At 47.6% G+C, this 22,208-nt stretch overlaps 2 protein-coding genes across 12 annotated transcripts in view; both read right to left on the bottom strand.

The window, feature by feature from the left end:
• The window catches only part of SLC31A2 (solute carrier family 31 member 2), a 43,623-nt gene extending 35,517 nt beyond the window's left edge, over nucleotides 1-8,106 (bottom strand). The window contains exons 1-2 of one of the 2 annotated variants that reach the window (XM_077283755.1): nucleotides 7,974-8,058; nucleotides 7,694-7,745 (exon numbers count right to left, since the gene is read on the bottom strand). Coding sequence is in view for 1 of the 2 variants with exons in the window: in XM_077283756.1 (XP_077139871.1) it covers nucleotides 7,974-7,979 (6 nt within the window). In the remaining variant the exon portion in view is untranslated. Of the gene's footprint in view, nucleotides 1-7,693; nucleotides 7,746-7,973 lie in introns of both variants that reach the window. The other variant, XM_077283756.1, reaches the window with a different exon arrangement.
• Nucleotides 8,107-10,373: 2,267 nt separating this feature from the next.
• The window catches only part of HUWE1 (HECT, UBA and WWE domain containing E3 ubiquitin protein ligase 1), a 149,332-nt gene continuing 137,497 nt past the window's right edge, over nucleotides 10,374-22,208 (bottom strand). For 8 of the 10 annotated variants that reach the window (XM_077283729.1, XM_077283731.1, XM_077283727.1 and 5 more), the window contains 12 exons: nucleotides 21,849-21,976; nucleotides 21,409-21,490; nucleotides 21,164-21,319; nucleotides 20,827-21,072; nucleotides 14,108-14,225; nucleotides 13,769-13,909; nucleotides 13,395-13,682; nucleotides 13,091-13,196; nucleotides 12,402-12,519; nucleotides 12,108-12,289; nucleotides 11,587-11,777; nucleotides 10,374-11,061 (listed from right to left, as the gene is read on the bottom strand). In XM_077283729.1, the coding sequence (XP_077139844.1) occupies nucleotides 10,959-11,061; nucleotides 11,587-11,777; nucleotides 12,108-12,289; nucleotides 12,402-12,519; nucleotides 13,091-13,196; nucleotides 13,395-13,682; nucleotides 13,769-13,909; nucleotides 14,108-14,225; nucleotides 20,827-21,072; nucleotides 21,164-21,319; nucleotides 21,409-21,490; nucleotides 21,849-21,976 (1,859 nt within the window). In that variant the 3' untranslated portion in view covers nucleotides 10,374-10,958. The remainder of the gene's footprint in view (nucleotides 11,062-11,586; nucleotides 11,778-12,107; nucleotides 12,290-12,401; nucleotides 12,520-13,090; nucleotides 13,197-13,394; nucleotides 13,683-13,768; nucleotides 13,910-14,107; nucleotides 14,226-20,826; nucleotides 21,073-21,163; nucleotides 21,320-21,408; nucleotides 21,491-21,848; nucleotides 21,977-22,208) is intronic. The other 2 variants (XM_077283730.1, XM_077283732.1) reach the window with 1 other exon arrangement.

The raw sequence follows: 22,208 nt of genomic DNA, 5'->3' as shown, positions 1-22,208 counted from the left end.
CCTGTTGCTGGTTCCGAAAGGGCCAAAAGGGTCTCTGTTGTGGAAGAAATTTACTCTTTCCTCCAGTGGCGTCGGAAATTAATTGGTCGAGCTTTTCGCCAAAAAGGCGACCGCCCTGATATGGAAGAGAAGTCAATTACTTTTTGGAAGTCGAATCCGCACGCCAGACCCTGAGCCATAAGGATCTCCGGATGGCGATGGTGTTTGCTGCTGCTTGAGATGCACAGTTAGCAGCGTCCAGGGACGCGGTAGCTACAAAATCCCCACTCTGGTATCCGAGTAGCGAGGTCTGCTATCTCGGGGGATGGGGGGGGGGGGGGGGGGGGGAGATCGGTATCCAGCACCACTGCGGACAAGACCTCAGCCCAGTGGGTCATAGCCTTAGCCACCCACGTAGCAGCAAAAGATGGGAAGAGTGCAGCTGCTGAGGCTTCAAAGGTTGGACGCGCCATATTGTCGATCTGAAGATCGGTTGGATTTTTAATAGAGGCGCCCTCCGAATAGGATAAAATAGATTTAGTAGCCAGGCGTGATACTGGAGGATCTACCGGGGGAGATTGAGACCAATCTTTTCTTAGATCCTGGGCAAAGGGATATTTTGATTCTTTGAAAAAGAACTTATTGTTCGAAACATGTAGCATGCTGCCATTTCTTCTCCTGTGAACCATGTTTTTGGATCTTGGATTTTATCTTCAATAAATTTTGATATTTTTGGAAGCTGGATTTTCTCCTTTATTTGTTCCATATTTTGATTCCATGGCCTTCTGCCCTGTGAATCGTTTATTGGGACGGATCCTGTGAGATTCAACAATTTCCTTAAATTTAGGATGAGTAGCGAATACCTTGTTAGCTCATTTGGTCCTCTTAAAGGACACGGCATGATCCGTTTTAGATAAAGGTTCCTCCTCAAGTTTCAAAGCCTTATTCACTGACTCAGAGAATCGAGAGTCTCCTGATCGTGATGAAATTCCTGATCTAGGGACGTGTCAGAATCATCCTCTGAAACAGGTGCTCTGCTAGCCCCAATGGAAGGGGAGCGAGAAATGGAGCTCTCAGAACCTGAATCCCGGTGATGGTCTGGGGATATGGCAGGAGTCCTTTTCCTGGAAGAGCGAGAGCTCCTTGGCAATGTACGACCCCTAGAGTGCGAGGGGTTTTGAGGATCGGAAGCGTCGTCCGTAAGAGTGCCCTGGTTAGAGGAGGGGTCTCGGAACGATTCTAACGTTTTTGCTAGGGAGGCCATAGACCGGGTAAGGCTAGGTTCACATTGCGTTAACAGCAGCCCGTTCAACACATGCGTTAACGGGCTGCTGTTAACGCAAGGGCCGGCATGAATTCGCGCTAGTGCAGATAGAGCTAGCAGATGCTCTATCTGCACTAGCAGTGACGGACCCTTAAAACGCTGCAGCCCGCGTCCGTCACTAAATGACGGCACATCGCTAGCGCACGCCCATTGTGGGTGTGCGCTAGCGATGCGTCCGACATAGGAAGTAATGGCGGCGTTAACGGACTGCGTTACACAGTGTTATGCTGCGGTGTAACGTAGTCCGTCTAACGGATGACCAAAACGTAATGTGAACCTGGCCTAAGGGAGGTAGCTCACTCAGGGAGACCAGGCTCACTAGGTTCGGTATCAGTAACAGGTGGTTCCTGAACAGTCGCCGGTTCACAAGCTGTGCACAATGCAGTATTGTGACCCCGGGGTAATGAGACCTTACAAGAGGTACATGCAGCAAAAAATACTGTGTGGGTTTTTCCAGATTTTTTGTGAGGCCTTGAGACATAGTAACCTTGAGGAGAGCGCTTACTAGCAGGGGAAGGGTTAAGCTATGTATCTGCAGCTTACCCAGGTCCTGTGTCTTGAGTCCCCAGGGGAGGTCAGCAATGTATAGTCCTGAAGGATGTATATCGGTTGTGACCCCTGATCCAGAGATTAGGAGGGTTGCAGGATCAGCGCTGGGTGTACCAAGATGGCCGCCTAGATGTGTGAGAGCGCTTCTCATGGAACGAGAAGCGCTGGAAAAGATGGGTGGCGGCAATTGCCGGTGGGCGTGGCCAAGGACTCCGGCCTGTATGAGGAGAAAAGCCGGGGACTCAATTTTAAAAGCTTGCAGTTGCGGCGTCGTGACCACTATTAGTGCCATCCTGAGGAGCGCTCCATCAAAAATGCACGCTGTGGACCACCCACGGACCCGGGCTTTCTGTTAAAGGTGCGGACCTTCCATACCCCGGGGACCAGGACCCCCAGCGCCTCGGCCCCCCCAGTGTACTCACGGTAGATGCGGTTGGCCGGTGCTCAATCCACCGTCGCCATAGTCAGGGAGGGAGTGGAGAGCTTCTGCCGCCTTGCGTCATCCGCTATATCAGTGGTGATGCAGAGGGGGGCTGCACGGACGCCATACACATTTATGTCCGGCTATGCACCTGGCTCCAGGAGAGGTAGATGGAGGGCTACTCCATGTGGTTGCCTGCTATGGAGGAGGGTGATCGGAACGCGAAGGAACGGGTCGCCCGTAAGGTGAGCTCACGGCTGGCATCCAACGTTGCAGGAAAGGATACGGGAGGGACGCTCCACGTACTTGCCTGTTGATGGTTCGGGGGAGATCGGAACCTAGAAAGGGTCCGTCGCCCCCATTCGCTCCGTTAAGGAAAAAATAGATTAAAAAATAAAATAAAAACGGTGGGGTCTGAAAGCAGACCCAAGTGCATCCTACAGACACTAAGCAAGAACTGGGTCACTGAGAGCCAGCAGGAGGGTGTATACTGCAGGGGAGGAGCTATTCTTTCTTTATTACTTAGTGTCCTCCTAGTGGCAGCAGCATAACACCCAAGGTCCTGTGTCCCCCAATGAAGCGTAGGAGAAAATGTAATAACAGACAGTGCTGCCTCCCTGTAATAAATAATGTAGGCACAGACAGTGCTGCCTCCCTGTAATAAATAATGTAGGCACAGACAGTGCTGCCTCCCTGTAATAAATAATGTAGGCACAGAGAGTGCTACCTCCCCGTAATAAATAATGTAGGCACAGACAGTGCTGCCTCCCCGTAATAAATAATGTAGGCACAGACAGTGCTGCCTCCCCGTAATAAATAATGTAGGCACAGACAGTGCTGCCTCCCTGTAATAAATAATGTAGGCACAGACAGTGCTGCCTCCCTGTAATAAATAATGTAGACACAGACAGTGCTGCCCCCCTGTAATATATAATGTAGGCACAGACAGTGCTGCCTCCCTGTAATAAATAATGTAGACACAGACAGTGCTGCCTCCCTGTAATAAATAATGTAAGCACAGACAGTGCTGCCTCCCTGTAATATATAGTGTAGGCACAGACAGTGCTGCCTCCCTGTAATATATAGTGTAGGCACAGACAGTGCTGCCTCCCTGTAATAAATAATGTAGGCACAGACAGTGCTGCCTCCCTGTAATAAATAATGTAGGCACAGACAGTGCTGCCTCCCTGTAATATATAATGTAGGCACAGACAGCGCTGCCTCCCTGTAATATATAATGTAGGCACAGACAGCGCTGCCTCCCTGTAATATATAATGTAGGCACAGACAGCGTTGCCTCCCTGTAATATATAATGTAGGCACAGACAGCGTTGCCTCCCTGTAATATATAATGTAGGCACAGACAGCGCTGCCTCCCTGTAATATATAATGTAGGCACAGACAGCGCTGCCCCCCTGTAATATATAATGTAGGCACAGACAGCGCTGCCTCCCTGTAATAAATAATGTAGGCACAGACAGCGCTGCCTCCCTGTAATAAATAATGTAGGCACAGACAGCGCTGCCTCCCTGTAATATATAATGTAGGCACAGACAGCGCTGCCTCCCTGTAATATATAATGTAGGCACAGACAGCGCTGCCTCCCTGTAATATATAATGTAGGCACAGACAGCGTTGCCTCCCTGTAATATATAATGTAGGCACAGACAGCATTGCCTCCCTGTAATATATAATGTAGGCACAGACAGCGCTGCCTCCCTGTAATATATAATGTAGGCACAGACAGCGCTGCCTCCCTGTAATATATAATGTAGGCACAGACAGCGCTGCCCCCCTGTAATATATAATGTAGGCACAGACAGCGCTGCCCCCCTGTAATATATAGTGTAGGCACAGACAGCGCTGCCTCCCTGTAATATATAATGTAGGCACAGACAGCGCTGCCTCCCTGTAATATATAATGTAGGCACAGACAGCGCTGCCTCCCTGTAATATATAATGTAGGCACAGACAGCGCTGCCTCCCTGTAATATATAATGTAGGCACAGACAGTGCTGCCTCCCTGTAATATATAATGTAGGCACAGACAGTGCTGCCCCCCTGTAATATATAATGTAGGCACAGACAGTGCTGCCCCCCTGTAATATATAATGTAGGCACAGACAGTGCTTCCACCCTGTAATATATAATGTAGGCACAGACAGTGCTGCCTCCCTGTAATAAATAATGTAGACACAGACAGTGCTGCCCCCCTGTAATATATAATGTAGGCACAGACAGTGCTGCCTCCCTGTAATAAATAATGTAGACACAGACAGTGCTGCCTCCCTGTAATATATAGTGTAGGCACAGACAGTGCTGCCTCCCTGCAATATATAATGTAGGCACAGACAGTGCTGCCTCCCTGTAATAAATAATGTAGGCACAGACAGTGCTGCCTCCCTGTAATAAATAATGTAGGCACAGACAGTGCTGCCTCGCTGTAATATATAGTGTAGGCACAGACAGTGCTGCCTCCCTGTAATATATAATGTAGGCACAGACAGTGCTGCCTCCCTGTAATAAATAATGTAGGCACAGACAGTGCTGCCTCCCTGTAATATATAGTGTAGGCACAGACAGTGCTGCCTCCCTGTAATATATAATGTAGGCACAGACAGTGCTGCCTCCCTGTAATAAATAATGTAGGCACAGACAGTGCTGCCTCCCTGTAATAAATAATGTAGGCACATACAGTGCTGCCTCCCTGTAATAAATAATGTAGGCACATACAGTGCTGCCTCCCTGTAATATATAATGTAGGCACAGACAGCGCTGCCTCCCTGTAATATATAATGTAGGCACAGACAGCGCTGCCTCCCTGTAATATATAATGTAGGCACAGACAGCGCTGCCTCCCTGTAATATATAGTGTAGGCACAGACAGCGCTGCCTCCCTGCAATGTATAATGTAGGCACAGACAGTGCTGCCTCCCTGTAATAAATAATGTAGGCACAGACAGTGCTGCCTCGCTGTAATATATAGTGTAGGCACAGACAGTGCTGCCTCCCTGTAATATATAATGTAGGCACAGACAGTGCTGCCTCCCTGTAATAAATAATGTAGGCACAGACAGTGCTGCCTCCCTGTAATAAATAATGTAGGCACAGACAGTGCTGCCTCCCTGTAATATATAGTGTAGGCACAGACAGTGCTGCCTCCCTGTAATATATAATGTAGGCACAGACAGTGCTGCCTCCCTGTAATAAATAATGTAGGCACAGACAGCGCTGCCTCCCTGTAATATATAATGTAGGCACAGACAGCGCTGCCTCCCTGTAATATATAATGTAGGCACAGACAGTGCTGCCTCCCTGTAATATATAATGTAGGCACAGACAGCGCTGCCTCCCTGTAATATATAATGTAGGCACAGACAGTGCTGCCTCCCTGTAATATATAATGTAGGCACATACAGTGCTGCCCCCCTGTAATATATAATGTAGGCACAGACAGTGCTGCCCCCCTGTAATATATAATGTAGGCACAGACAGTGCTGCCCCCCTGTAATATATAATGTAGGCACAGACAGTGCTGCCCCCCTGTAATATATAATGTAGGCACAGACAGTGCTGCCTCCCTGTAATAAATAATGTAGGCACAGACAGTGCTGCCTCGCTGTAATATATAGTGTAGGCACAGACAGTGCTGCCTCCCTGTAATATATAATGTAGGCACAGACAGTGCTGCCTCCCTGTAATATATAATGTAGGCACAGACAGTGCTTCCACCCTGTAATATATAATGTAGGCACAGACAGTGCTGCTGTTCTGTAATATATAATGTAGGCACAGACAGTGCTGCTGTTCTGTAATATATAATGTAGGCACAGACAGTGCTTCCACCCTGTAATATATAATGTAGGCACAGACAGTGCTGCTGTTCTGTAATATATAATGTAGGCACAGACAGTGCTGCCCCCCTGTAATATATAATGTAGGCACAGACAGTGCTGCTGTTCTGTAATATATAATGTAGGCACAGACAGTGCTGCTGTTCTGTAATATATAATGTAGGCACAGACAGTGCTGCCTCCCTGTAATATATAATGTAGGCACAGACAGTGCTGCCTCCCTGTAATATATAATGTAGGCACAGACAGTGCTGCCACCCTGTAATATATAATGTAGGCACAGACAGTGCTGCCCCCCTGTAATATATAATGTAGGCACAGACAGTGCTTCCACCCTGTAATATATAATGTAGGCACAGACAGTGCTGCCCCCCTGTAATATATAATGTAGGCACAGACAGTGCTGCCCCCCTGTAATATATAATGTAGGCACAGACAGTGCTGCTGTTCTGTAATATATAATGTAGGCACAGACAGTGCTGCCTCCCTGTAATATATAATGTAGGCACAGACAGTGCTGCCTCCCTGTAATATATAATGTAGGCACAGACAGTGCTGCCTCCCTGTAATATATAATGTAGGCACAGACAGTGCTGCCTCCCTGTAATATATAATGTAGGCACAGACAGTGCTGCCTCCCTGTAATATATAATGTAGGCACAGACAGTGCTGCCCCCCTGTAATATATAATGTAGGCACAGACAGTGCTGCCACCCTGTAATATATAATGTAGGCACAGACAGTGCTGCCCCCCTGTAATATATAATGTAGGCACAGACAGTGCTGCTGTTCTGTAATATATAATGTAGGCACAGACAGTGCTGCTGTTCTGTAATATATAATGTAGGCACAGACAGTGCTGCCTCCCTGTAATATATAATGTAGGCACAGACAGTGCTGCTGTTCTGTAATATATAATGTAGGCACAGACAGTGCTGCTGTTCTGTAATATATAATGTAGGCACAGACAGTGCTGCTGTTCTGTAATATATAATGTAGGCACAGACAGTGCTGCTGTTCTGTAATATATAATGTAGGCACAGACAGTGCTGCTGTTCTGTAATATATAATGTAGGCACAGACAGTGCTGCTGTTCTGTAATATATAATGTAGGCACAGACAGTGCTGCCTCCCTGTAATATATAATGTAGGCACAGACAGTGCTGCTGTTCTGTAATATATAATGTAGGCACAGACAGTGCTGCTGTTCTGTAATATATAATGTAGGCACAGACAGTGCTGCCCCCCTGTAATATATAATGTAGGCACAGACAGTGCTGCCTCCCTGTAATATATAATGTAGGCACAGACAGTGCTGCTGTTCTGTAATATATAATGTAGGCACAGACAGTGCTGCCTCCCTGTAATATATAATGTAGGCACAGACAGTGCTGCTGTTCTGTAATAAATAATGTAGGCACAGACAGTGCTGCCTCCTGCAGTTAATGTAGACATGATGCACGGGTAAGGAGGGCCCTCAGCTGTTCTCCAGTCACATTACTATTGTCCCTGGACATGGAAACTTTAGGATTATCTTCCATCACTTTTTAGTACTGTACTGCTCACCTCAGAGCTCCCGGCGACCAATTACAGCGCAGTTTTTATTCCTCCAATCCACCTGTAAGAATGAAAGCTGCACTGTGATTGGTTACTACGGGTACACCGGTAAATCGGACGGGTGCGCGCTCACCCACAGAATATTTTACGTCAATGGCTGCACTGCATTTGCAAGTCATGCTGGAAGTTGTAGTTCTACAACACTTGCTGAACCACAGGTTATGAGTGACTAACAGGCGTTGCTTCCCTGGCAGGAGGGAGACCGCTGGCAGCGCGGGGGGTGACGTACCTGCATGGCACCGGGCACACGAACCAGCAGCTCACAACACCGAGGAGCATTTGGAGTTCTGAAATCAGCTGACCGTGCGGAGCGGAGCCTGACGGGAAACTGGGGGCAGAGCCGCACGGTAGGAAATGGGCGCGGCCTGAGTAGTCACGTGACTATATATACTCTGCGCTGCTGGACACTGTACACTGCAGTTTTGTTCCGCTGCGAGTAGCGTCAGTTTTGTAGGTGCTGCTGCTCCCGGAGATTACCAGTGCTGCCATATTATCGCGTTAGATCACGGGGCGTGACGGAGCAGGCGTTATTTGCTATATAATAAACTAATATGGCAGTTTTTCATGACTGCACCCGCCAGGGCAGCATGGAGGCAGTATACTGTATAGCAGACAGGGATTGTTGGGGGTATCCTAGAAAACTTCAAGCAGTCCTGCCTGCAAAAGCAAAGTGGTGGCCAGATGTAGCAGAGCTTACAGGCAGTCCTATGTAAGAGCGCAGCTGGTATAACTCAGGTGTAGACGAGGTGGTGGCAGTAGGGGCTGGAGTGGTGCAGTGTTTGCTCACCCCCTTGTGATGAAGCATCAGGTCCCACCTACAAAGCAGGAGGGGGTCCAGGGGCCACAGACTACTGACTAGACTAACAATCCTGGGAATAGATCTCTATTAGGCGGCATTTATCGCTCCCGGTAAAGTGGGACACGAACACCTCGGTATTTCTTGGACTGGACTTTAGGGTTCCTGACGGTAACTTGACATCTGACCCATCACAGCCGATCATCCCAGAACATTTCCTGCGCCTGTCCTCCATCCTCAGAGGGGAGCCGTCCTGTAGGACATGGCGTCTGACCGGCGGCAGGATGTTATAGAGCCGGAGGCACGGATCACTCAGTTTTGTGTTTGTATATAGGAGTCCAGTGGGTGGGGCTACTCAGTGATTGTACGTAGAGATAACCACTGTCAATCACTAGTATAGAACCGCACACTGGACTCCTACATAAACACCAGTGATAATGGAAATTAAAAGTACAAGTTCTATATAGATTTCAGAGAACAGCATCATTCTGCTCAGCTTCTCAATACCATGTGCCCACAGATCAGACTGGATGTACAACGTGACAGGTTCCCTTTAAGAAGTACTTTTGATCAACAGCTTTCTGCACACAGTATGATAATCCCCCCCAATATGACGCCCCCCACAGGCCCAAGAGGGCACAAACAGAACACTGTGATGCCATTACAATGCCCTCCACAAGGAATGATGGACATGAACCCCCGCACCTAGCCTCATTCCCCCAATGCACAGAGAGCAGACTGCTCCTTCCTCCACCATTTCTGAGGATACAAATACCATGAATACAGAGCTGGGACGGCCACATGATGCCCCCTTACACCACCATTTGTGTCCTGCGGTCCACAGTTTGCCTAGGTCTGGCCTAAACACAGCTGTAACAGCCATATGTTCCTGTACAGTCCCATTAATGCCAGACTAGATAGTTTCTTATACAGCACCCGCCCCTTTAAGACTCACTCTGGAAGACTCCAGCAGCTCAGTCGCCTTTCTGTATCCTAAAACCTGTATAAATCGATAATTCTTCACCCAAGTTCTAAGCATGCAGGAGTCTAGTTCACTAGATAAATGTAGGTGAACTTCCCTTTTAAAAAAATAAAGTGCACTCGTACTAACAAACACAAGGCATAACTTTTTTTTGGCTTTTCAAACTAAACCTTTATTGAACCACTGCCATCCACTCCTTCCTTCTGAGCAGTCACGAGGACACAAGTGCATTATGTGGTGCACAGCATGTGAGGGGTGCGCTAGGGGCAACTAGCCTGTAAGGAGGTGGGGGGGGGGGGGTGAATCGTAAAAAGAAGGGGACAATATTGCCAGGCTTCTCCCTCCCACAACGCTTTACGGCCATATCTCCCCCAGCATTTTTAAACTTGCAGCAAAAACGCCTATTAGTAAAGTCATTTCTTCATTAATTTTTTTTCCCATTTATTTTAAGAGAAATTAAAAAAAAAACAACAAAAAAAAAAACACATCCAAAACAGAAAAATCCTAGCAATCCAAACCAAAAATCATGATGGAAGGAAAACAAATGAATAAATATCAGGGGGCGGGGGGATATAAACCTTGTCTGGACCGTATGATATCTATGACTCTGTACTGTCCCACTGTAAGTGCCGCATTGCATCCTATAATGCAATTTTCTGTTCTCTCTAGGATGATGGAAGGGCATTTGCAGAGTCTATACACGGCGTATTTTACCAGTAGCCCCCTGGTGTGTTACTGAACCTCATATGATGCATTTGCCACCTACAACCCTCATCCATTTTTTTTCTCCCCTTTGCGATTCCTTCGTTCACCACCAGAGGGTGTGAAATAAAAACTGTATTGATCGTGTATTTCCTTTCAGTGGTTTATTTACAGGTAAACACCTCAGTATTTTAATCGAAGCTGAAAAAAATAATAATAATAATAATAATAGCGTTGGAATAGTGGCTATTTCTTAATGAGTGCTCTAGTTTTTCCTTCTTCTTTCGCTGGTTCTTTGCATTTTTTTTTTCTTCACATATTTATAGAACTCTTTACCATTTCACCAGCTTCTCTACCCTGCATCTGGAGGTTTGTTTGTATTTTTTTTTCTTTTTTTTTGTTTCTTTCAGAAGAGTCAAACTCTTCTTTAGGCAGAACAGAAGAAAAGCAAAAAAAAAAAAAAAAAGAAAAAAAAGAAAAAAAAAATATTTATATACTATATCATTTCCCCCCCTGCTCCTCTCCGTTCTCTACATTCCTCAGAGCAGTGATTCGAGTCTCAGCGCGGCCAGTTCGCCGTTGGAAGGGAACTCGGAGACACGTGGCAGCTTTTAGAAGGCAAGTCCCTCTTTCTCGGTGCCAGCAGGGTGAGCGAGATAGATGCATGGCTTGGTTTTTGCTCTCTCTTTTTAATGTCCAACAGTAGAAAAAAAACATATGCGACGGGGTGAATCCTAGGCAAGGCCGAACCCCTCAGAGCACTCCTGAATCGCCAAAAGCAGCATGTGACGTAGCTTCTCGTAGCTCTCATACGCCGGAAGGTCCAATTGGTTAAAACTGGAGAGGGAAAAGTAATAAAATTATTAAAAGGGGGTTATATTCCCATCTTCTAGCATAGATATGGTAATAACAAGCAGTTTTGCAATTTACTGCTTGTTAAAATTCTCAGCCATTACAAAGATATTGACAGTTGTATGTTATTTTATAGCTTGTTGCCTTGGAGACAGACCGCCGCTGTCTACAGCAGCAGTGGTCAAGCATGTGCAGTGCTTACAAGTTCTTTTCTATGGAGCTTGTAAGCTTGCCAGTGTCATGCTGTTATCAGACGAGCTCGGGTGACTTGAGGGTTGTGATCTCCCGATTCTGGTCAGCTTCAGCCCAGTGCTTGCAAGCCAGGCAGCAGCAGTGGTCGGACTCCTAGGTAACGAGCTGTAAAACGTTAATATCTCAAGAACCGCTGCAAATTTTAACAAACAGTAAATTGCAAAAGTGCTTACTTCTATAGGCACTGTCCAACAATCCATTCATAAAGACAGGGTTGTGTTTTGTGACATCACTGTGTATTGTTACATTGACTCTTACCACGTGTGGGCCGATGGCAGCCTGTCCGTAGACCGGTCATCTCGATGTATTTGGAATTTCTGAATGCCGTTCATTCCCTCCAGAGCTGCAAAGCCCTGCAAGGGAACCTTGGATGTTCCAGTGACAAACTGAAGAAACTTTGCTCTGTCTGCTTGGTCAAAGGAGCGCAACGCTCTCCAGAACCACTGAATCTATGAAAGAACAAAGCGGCGAGATAAGTGATCGGTACTTGTATATTTTCAGTCCCACAAGAGATAGCTGGCGGCCATTCATTCGGCAGCCATCTCTCCAGACTTCTCCATAAACCAGAGAGATGGGCTCTCTTCTGGTGGTGACTTATCTTGCCAAGAAACAAAGGATTGGCAGTCTGAAATCAGACATGCCAGATCCTTATCACCTCCGGCGGAGTTGGGAGGCCCCATACACAATAGACCATCGGCCAATATTAGTCTATTATATAGGGGGGGGGCAGTACAGAAGATTTGTGCTGCACCCCTGAGGTGCAAATAAGCTGTCCTCACCTGTATGGAGTTAGACTGATACTTGTGATACTCGGTGTTGGATTTCAAGTCATCAATATCGATGGTGGGCAAACCAGAAATGAGCAACTCCAGTTCCTGCTCTGTAAAGATGGAGATGAGACGCTTGGGGATAATTTCATAAAATCCCTCTAGGAAAGCTGCCAACTGCTTTCGGATTGCACCTTAAAAAGACGGGAGACCAAAAGGCTTCTGTTAAATGCACAGAACTTGTGGACATCAATATGTATAAATGAGGTGGTAGCCAATGCACAGTAATGGCTGCACGTGAAGCACCTGTCATCTTCATCTGGCACACAAGGTGAACGTATTCTTTCTTGTTGTCTTCGGTAACCAGGATATTTGCACCGTTCGGCTTTAAGTCACGGACTTCACAGACCCCAAATTCCTGAACCTAAAATTAACAAAGGAGAAATGTCTGGGACTATTCACACAAAAACAATTTACACACACACAAAAAAACTTTTAAAAAGTTCAATAAACTTCCCAACTTTTTGTTAAAGTATGAAGTGTGCAACCACCCCAAAATTGCATAAAACACTTTCTATACAGAAATGGCGTTCTCAAAGATGGCCAGTGCACTCGAACTGAAACCCGGGTCTAGACTAAGGAGGCGTTTTGTTTACTTAGGGGAGATTTCCCTGTATTGCTTAATCTAATGATCACTGTTCAAGCTTTATACACGTCATACGTCCCAATGTATGAAGTTGGATTCTACCTTGAGAAATTAACTTCATTTTGTCCTGGTGGCTGTGCTTTCGCATTTTAACACTATTTACCTGCAGACTAACAGAATTTGGGGACATGACAAGTTCCCTTTACGCTGCCAAAAGCATGGAAATCAAAACAGGTTCCCTCTAACTGGAGCAAATCCATGGTTGTCACCTTGGTGGCCACCAGAGCTGTAAGGCTGGAGATTACAGGTGTAAATGAGGAGCTAACGTAGCGGCTTCATATCTACTCACCTCAGTGCTGAAAGTTAAGTCGTATCCCAGTGTTGAGACATCATTCTCAAGCAAGTACACTAATCCCTGGTAGAAGTGATAATCCTCGCTCTCCATGTCAGTGTATCTGCAAGGCATGCAGACAAAATGGCTTTAGCAGAAAGGACGGCAGAGATGAAAAGGTAAAATCACCATCTGCCTAAAGTGCACATCCCTGCATAGGAGCTGCGCACACAAGACAGTGGACGCTACCTTACCTCTGTATGACAGGGCACTACAGAAGTTGGGTGCTGGCTGAAGCGGGGTACCAAGCCTGACCGCCTACCTGACAGATTTGCCCAAGATGTGCTTGTAGAACGACCGAGTGAAGTAGCACTCCAGGAGCCTGTTGTCGTACACGGCTTTAGCGACTATCCGCCCGACAAACTTGAAGTAGCTGAGGTGGTTGGGGTTGCAGTGAGAGGAAGGGTTGATTGTGTAGGTGACCCGGTCCCCGGGTGACGTGCGGAACAGAGCATACATGGGATTAAACATTTCCCTGGAGATGATCATGTACCACTCTCGGAGAAGCCCACCCGCGTCCTGGCCTTCCTCTCCCTCAAACACTATGTACCTATGGAGAGAGAGAGAAAGAGAGGAAATACTCAGCATTTCTCTACATCACGCTCTGAAATCAATAATCCACCTGTCGTTACTTACAGTCTGTTTTTCATCTCTTCCGGGGATTTCCTGTGCAGTTCTCGGTAGGAATCTTCGAACACATGGTCTCGTCTCACATGTACAGCCATATCCTCTTTCCGCAGTCCTTCATCTAGTCGCTCGAGCTCCTGGCGGAAATATCTAAAATTTTGCCAAAAGAGAACTGTTTAAATGATGAGGAATAAACATTGACTTCAATAGGATCTGTACATTATATAACTAATTTATAGGGGTCGTCCAGTGCTATGATACTGTAAGGTAGGTCATCATTATCGGATGGGTGGCGGCCGGGCACCCCCACTGATCTGCTGTTACTAGCGCCCTTTGGATCATACGTACTTGCGTTTAACATCGAAGTCCAGGACCCTAATGTAGTCAACAAGAACAGCAAAGGGTCCATCAGCCAAGTGAGTGGTAGACTGCCTGAGGATCTGATTTAACACAGTGCGATGCGTCTCTGGGGGATGGAAAAAAATATATGTTTCTGTATGTTATTTATATACAAGGAAAACACAACATATTCCACATCTCACAGACTGAATAGTTGCATTTCCCATTGAGTAAACGTAACCAGAGCTTAAAAAGAATCCATCATTTATTTGTATTTCATAAGCGCACATGAAAATAAGAAACTCTTATATATGTTATCAGAGAAATCTGCTATTTTCTCCTCCTGGACTACTGAGCCTTCATACTCCATTTATAGGGAAAAAAAAACTGTAAAATATGGATTTTTGTGTACTCACCGTAAAATCCTTTTCTCCGAGCCATTCATTGGGGGACACAGATCGTGGGTGTATGCTGCTGCCACTAGGAGGCTGACACTAAGTGATACAAAGAAAGTTAGCTCCTCCCCTGCAGTATACACCCTCCTGCTGGCTCCCAGCTAACCAGTTCGGTGCAAAAGCAGTAGGAGATCAATAACAACATATGAGCGTATAGCATGTCACATTACATATGAGAGTATAGCAAGTCAAATTATAAAACAAGCACAAACTAATAATAGGGAGGGAGCTGTGTCCCCCAATGAATGGCTCGGAGAAAAGGATTTTACGGTGAGTACACAAAAATCCATATTTCTCCTTCGCCTCATTGGGGGACACAGACCGTGGGACGTCCCAAAGCAGTCCCTGGGTGGGGACAACATCAGATCAGGCTGGTGTAACCACTACTTACAAGTGCGTCACCGCGGCCTGCAGAGTCCGCCTGCCCAGACTCACATCTGTGGAAGTGTGGGAATTATAGTGCTTCAAGAATGCATGCGGACTGGAGGAATTCACAAGCTTGCGGCTGTGCTTGCCGACGTCTGGTGTCTAGAGCCCTCAGACAGGGAGATAGGCTGACATCTAGCACGGAAGGACTCCTGGATGGTGAAAAGAATCCACCAGGCTAACATGGCTGATGAAATGGCTAAACCCTTCCTGTGACTGTCAGGAAGCAGTCTTACCATCGAGAAGCCCAAGTAAAGTGTCCAACCTTCGGAAGGACGCCGTCCTCGATACGTACCCACTCGGAGCACTCACTTCTTCCAGATTATGGAGAACCCATTCCGTTTTGTGGACTGGAGCCGAAAGAAATGAGAGAAGGACGATGCCCCTGCGACAGAGGGAATACAATACCACCTTGGTAACGAAGGAAGGAAATGGCCTGAGGGCGACCTTGCCTTGATGGTAATAAGGAAAAAAGTCTGAAAGAACAGAGCGGCGAGCTCTGAAGACTCATCAGGATGACAGGAACGCAGAGAAAAAAGGGGAGCGACCTTCCCTGAAAGTAAAGTCTGTCCGGGTCAAAAAAGGAGTCTACTGTAAGATCCCCAGGACCATTAAGGTCCCACAGATCTAACGGTACGCGGTAGGGAAGAACTACAGGTGAAGACTCCCTGCTAGAAATTCCATATTCGCAGTTTTGTCGCAATAAGACGGAAAAAATACTAGTACGGCAAGCGAGAGAACCTGACATTGTCAGTGCGGGTCTCCCGGGATCACTGGGGCCCTTCCTGCTTCCAAAAAGATCTCAGAAGTAGTGGAAGAGGGGTTATGGAAATTGGTACCATGGAACAACAGAGCATGCACTGCGATGGTCTTGGATCTCGAGGTCAAACCATGAACTGGAGTACATTGGTGTTCAATTTGGACGCCATCCGACCTACATCTGGAGTACTCCAGGGAAGGCAGATCTGATGGAAGACTCTCGAGTGAAGTTCCCACTCACTTGAGGAGAAACCCTGACGGCTGAATATGTCTGCCGCCCAGTGTTCTACTCCAGGGATATGTACTGCTGAGATCACCGAGTGATGGATCTCGGCCCATCAGAGAGTGCGAGGTACCTCGGCCATGGCGCTTGACTGTGGGTACCTGCTAGATGGTTGACGTATGGCGCAGTCGTGTCATTATCTAATTGAAGATGGATGGTTGACCCGCCTGAAGGCAGTGGACCTGCTGTAGGATTAGCCGTACCGTTCGGATCCCCAGAGCAATGATCGGGAGAAGAAGACTGGCATTGGTATTCACTAATAACCATTGGACCAGGAGAAGGCTCTGGATGAGGAAGGAGCTCAGACACTGCCCTTTGAAAGCCTGATTGACTTGCTGAAAACGAGCGGAGCAAAAGAAACTGCTTCCATTGTCGTCTTTTTCCCCAGAACCCTCCTAGCGAATTGAATGAACCGAGGGAATGAGTGACCAAGTGCACGAGCTCCCTGTTGAAGGGCCACAACCTTGACTCGAGAGAGGATTACCATCCTTCTTGTGCAGGATCATCCTCAGAAAGGATCTGCTGGGCTGGGAATGAGGAAAAAACTTGTCTAAGTTTAGCTGCTAGCCCAAGTGAGAGGGTATTGCAAGTGATATAGACGACTCAGCGTAGTCCTGGAAGAGCGGCTAGAAAGTCGACCAAATAGGGCAGGACGACCATGCTTCTGGGGTGCAAGAGGCACATGACAACCGCCATGACCCTTGCGACCACTCTGGCGTGGTAGCCAGGTCGAAGGGCAAGGTCGTGACTTGAAAATGCTGTTCGCGAATGGAAGGCGAAGGGATTATTGTAGAGGGGGAAAAACAGGAATGTGAGGGTAAAAATCCCGAATGTCGATGGATGCCAGAAACTCCACATTTTTCTGTTGAAGTAATGGCTGAGCGGAGGAACTCCATTTGAAAAAGGAGGACCTTGTCAAATGTTGTTAGAAGTTTGAGGTCCAGGATCGGTCTTACTTTTCATTCCCTTTTTGGAACCAAGATCCCTTAGATCTAGACTGTCCTGGACAACGCTTCCACTGCTGGTTGGGTCTGTAGAAAAGATACGATCCCTTGTTAGTCTCCCGCTCAGAAGATTTGATTGGCCAGCTGTATTGTCTTCGGGGAAAGGTTACTTGTGTGAATCGAAGTAGTAAGGTCTCTGACCAGGAGACTATTGGTCCAGCAACCCATGTGACGACTAAGGAAGGGTAGAGCGCTGAACCCGAAGCCACAAGACGGAACAAACCAGATTTGCTATCCGACAGTCTGTGGTATTTTAATTGATGATACATCGGGCAGGGACACTGGTAGGTATACCACAAGAAATTCTACCCGGTTAGTCTGCCAAGTGGCAGAATGCGGGGCTGCATCCAGCAGGTCAGGAAAATACAGTCTCTTGCCATCGTCGTACAGAGTAGAAAATTAGGAACCCTCGATCCACCATCCTCTTAACAGGGAGGAATCGTCCACTTTCTTGCATCAGCCGCTAAATAGTGGTGATACAAAGGGGGGTGCTCGGACGCCAGGGCAGGTTGTCTGGCGATAGGCCTGGATGCAGAAGAGGATACATGGAGGCGACACTGCATGTGCTCGTCTGTTGATGGTGTGGGGGGATCGGTGCCCTTTAAAGGACCCGTCGCCCTTAAAAATCAGACCAGGTATGGCATCCCACGTAGAGGCTTCTGTCCAGGGAACCGCTCGTCAATTTGTTGATGATATAAATAGGTGAGTTCCTCCTTTTCTGAAGCTCTGGCAATCCAGGGCAATATCTGATCCATATTCAGAGCGTTGTTCTCAACAAATCATAGGGGAGAGATCAGGAAATGAAAACTTCCGTTTTCTAGACGCCTGTACATTTTTCTAGAATACTTGCAGCCCCTGCTAGCCGACGGCTCCCATTGTAGGAGAGGGACCATGTATATCGGTCCTGCGAGCACTCCGAGCCACAGAGGGTTCACAGAGGGATTCAATCTCTTGGTCAGAGAAACCATTGACAAAGTCCACTGAGGGGACTAGGTACTCTGAGATAAACTGGGATCAGCGGCGGAGGGCTCCAGAGCTCAGTTAGGGTGACCAGCTTCGGATAGAACATGTGCCCTTAAGACCAGTGAATACTGGTCATGCGCCTTTAAGACTAGGGAATACTGGTCGTGCGCTTTTAAGACCAGGGAATACTGGCCTTGTGCCTTTAGGGGGGGCATACTGTTTATGTGCCTTTAAATGGTCATGTGCCTTTAAGAACCAGGGCCTACTGGTCATGTGCCTCTAAGACCAGGGCATACTGGTCATGTGCTTTTAAGACCAGGGCATACTGGCCATGTGCCTTTAAGACCAGGGCATACTGGCCCTGTGCGTAAGACCAGGGCATACTGGTCATGTGCCTTTAAGACCAGGGCATACTGGCCCTGTGCGTAAGACCAGGGCATACTGGCCCTGTGCGTAAGACCAGGGCATACTGGTCACGTGCCTTTAAGACCAGGGCATGCTGGTCATATGTCTTTAAGACCGGGGCATTTTTCAAGGATTACGCCAGAGGTGAAGCCCCTTGAGGGGAACTAGGTACTCTGGGAAGAGCCAAGATCGGCGGCGGAGGACGGCTCCTGAGCTCAGTTGAACTAAGTACTCTGGGAAAGGTGACGGGCTTCTGGCGGGTCATTACTTAAAGAGCAGAGAATGCTGGTAATGTGCCCCTTTTAAACTAGGCTGGTCATGTGTTTTAACAAAGCCAGGGAAAGCTGGACATGTACCTATAAGCCCAGCGACTACTGGGCATGCGTCTTTAAGACCAGGGAATGCGGTCATGTACCCTTAAGACCCGTGCCTTTAAGACCGGAGCTTGCTGGACAACCAGATATTGCAGGTCTTAAGTATTCAAAAAATAGGGAACGCTAGTCCCTTTATGCTGCCGGGGTGCGTGCGGGGGAGGGGTGCGGAGGGAGGATTCTCCTTACCGAGATTCTGAGTCCCCCGTCTGGAGTAGCGCTGTCTTCAGTGCTGAATACCGCCGGTGCGATGCAGCAGCCACTTCCGGATGAGCTCGTGTCCGGAAATGGCAGGAGGATGAAGATGGCCGCCGAGAATAGAGCTCTCGTCCTGAATGAGAGGCGCCTGAATAGGGGGGCGGAGCCTGAAGCGCGGCCTAGCATGGGCTGGAGTTCCAGGTTGCGGCCTACACAGACCCGAAGCCGGGGGCTAAATTTTGAAGCCAGCCGGCGCTGAACGAGGGAAAATGTGCAGAGCCCTCCAACCGCTCGAGTCCCGGCACTTACCCCAGTAAGCAGCTCTGTTTAGCAGGTCAGAAGGTAGAAAAAGATCCTGTGCTGTTGCTGCTGTTTGGACGGTGCAGGGATAAGAAAAGTCCTCAATCCATCGTCCCTTTAGCAGGGAGGTGGAGAGGAACCGTCCGCCTCCTTGTACCATCCGCATTAAATAGTGGTGGTGCAGTGGGGGCTGCTCGGACGCCACGCTGTAGAGTGCCTCTGAACAGCCGAGGGTAAAACCTGGTGGGCAGGGCTGATGTCCGGCAATAGGCCTGGCTGCAGAAGAGGATACATGGAGGTGACACTCCAGTGCTCGTCTGATAAGGGAGGGGGGGAGATCGGTGCCCTTGAAGGGGCCAGTCGCCCCTAGAATCAGCTCAGGCAGTGGCTTCCCACGTCGCAGGAGAGGATACGGAGAGGTAAAACTCCCGTGCTCGCCTGTTGGTTCGGGGGAGATCGGAACATGAAAGAATCCGTCGCCCCCTTCGTCCGTTGTAAAGGTAAAAAGGTAAAAGTAAAAAGAGTTCTTTGGGTCTGAATAGCAGACCAGTCCGTGTGCTTCCTACGGACACTAAGCAAGAACTGGTTAGCTGAGAGCCAGCAGGAGGGTGTATACTGCAGGGGAGGAGCTAACTTTCTTTGTATCACTTAGTGTCAGCCTCCTAGTGGCAGCAGCATAACACCCACGGTCTGTGTCCCCCAATGAGGCGAAGGAGAAATCTGCATTCAGTGAATGCAGCTATTCACATAACAGGAGAGACACCAGTTAGTGTTTATAAAATTCTATGGAAGAGGGAGGAGCATCATACTGCAACTTCTCCTGAAACCACAGTTACAGATCTCCATGGAGTTTTATGAGCACCAACTGTCATCTATCTCAGTAATGGGAAAGTCTGTACTCATTGAATACATGTTTTACCTGTGAATGGAGAATGACCGATCCGTCAAGGAGGGGGGAGAAGATTTCTCAGGTAAGATCTATTACAAAGTTTCTTATTTTCATGTGCACTTATTGATTTACGAGAAAAATACTTATTACTTCAAAGGGGTTTTCCCATCTCCAAGATCCCATCCTAATATACTGTAGGAATAATAATAATAATAATAGCAGCAAATATCAATTAGAAATGTAGTATCGTTCTGCTGAATAAGCTATGTCACTTACCCCATTGTGCAGGGCATTGCAGTAGCTTAGGTATCCATGGTTACAACCACTAACAACTAATTGTCAGAGTGGTCGTAACCATGGATATCTGTAGCTACTGGAATGCCCTGCACACGGGGTAAGTGACATAGTCCTTTAATGTTAGAATTGCAGAACATGCATGAAAGCACCTGAGGAAGTCCATGTCCTGAGACCACCACCAATCACTGAAAAAGAAGCATGTAAAGAGGTGTTCAGGTTTAAGAGAAAGTCTATAAGCATGTACAACTCTTTAAATGGCGACTTTTTTTTAGCAATCTATGCGAGTCTTATAACCTGAAACTGCACCGATCTGAAGAATCTATGATGTTAAAAAAAAATAATAAATAAAATTACATGATACTCTAAGTACATAGTTACCTGCAAATCGTAGAAACTTCTGAGTGTCAGGAGGCAGGCTGGATGAGATGTGCATAGCTGAGGGCTCCCTTGAAAAGAAGGGATCTAAGGAAGAAGGTGTAGCGGGAGTGAGGGGTGCTGGCGATAATGGGGGAGGCTCATCTTTTATGTGAGCCAGTTGGCTCTCCCGTGTGTCCCGCACGGGAGGTTTGCTCTCTCTTTCTGTTGCATGGACCAAGAAGAACGCCTCTACGGCCGGCTGGAGAACTGCAGAACAGACAAGAAGAAAAGAAGACATTAAATATCGGCAGAAATATAGAAAAGTCAGAGTGAGGCCTGCAGCTTGTGGTCGTGGTACCTAGCACTGCATGTTGATCGTGAGACTCTTCCAGCTCCTTTAGACATTCTCCCAACATGTCCCACAATTCGTCCAGGCTCAGCTGCTCGCTCAGCAGGGGCAGCTCCGGGAGTCGCTCTTCCTCTTTCTTTTCAGCGGCTTGAGATGCTTCAGAGGCTAGAAATATAAGACAGGACCCACGGGTTATCAAACGAAGAAACCGGCGCAACCTGTTACCCACGCACACCACTTATCTTGATACCGACCAACGGACGGGGTATCTTGTGTGGCTGGCGAGGGTTGGTCAACATCCATAGGAGATTCCTCCCTCCGAGCGGAGCCTTCCGCCTGAACAAACGAATAAACTTAAATCAGATTTGTGCGAAGGGCAGAGACGTGGAAGTGTAAGGAGACTAGTAATGATAGGAGGATGGAGGATACATAAAGCAGCACGAGATTATGAGATGCCATGCCAACCATGTAGACAACGCACGCTTTGTCCGCAAAAGCAAGGCGCTTCTGTTAATGAACCATGCACGAAACTGGGATGGAAGGAGGATACACGTAACCACGAAGCTATGGACACACAGGACAGTGGAAAAGTAGGGAAACACATGTGAATAGAAACCGATTAAACATAAAATAATATGAGGGAGAGGAACAAACTAAGGATGAATGCTCTGCCAGCGCCAGTCATCATGCTAACCGTTGCAGTTTGCAGCTGTCTCCGCGCCCTTTGACCCTCACGTACCATTTGTATAATGGCATCAGCCTCAGCCTCCAGCTGCTGCACAGCGGCCTGGATGCTGCTAGCCGAGGCCAGACTGGCAGCCCCTGCAAGAAGAAGACAGCCTTGAGAAAAAAAACATTGTCCGGCAACATGCACTGGGTGCAGAACGAAGGCTGGCCTAACCCTACATCGCAATGCTCATTAGTAACTTTTACCCATTTGTCCAATTGAGTTTTGTTTTTGTTTTTTTAAATAATTTCCAGGCATGCTTGGCTCATGAGGGTTTAATGGCTCAAACGTGACATCTGTCACCGCTCCGCTATTTGCTGCAACAAA

The sequence above is a fragment of the Ranitomeya variabilis genome, chromosome 2 (assembly GCF_051348905.1).
Source record: "Ranitomeya variabilis isolate aRanVar5 chromosome 2, aRanVar5.hap1, whole genome shotgun sequence".
NCBI classification, from domain to species: Eukaryota; Metazoa; Chordata; class Amphibia; order Anura; family Dendrobatidae; genus Ranitomeya; species Ranitomeya variabilis.
This window is presented reverse-complemented; position numbering and strand designations above follow the sequence as displayed.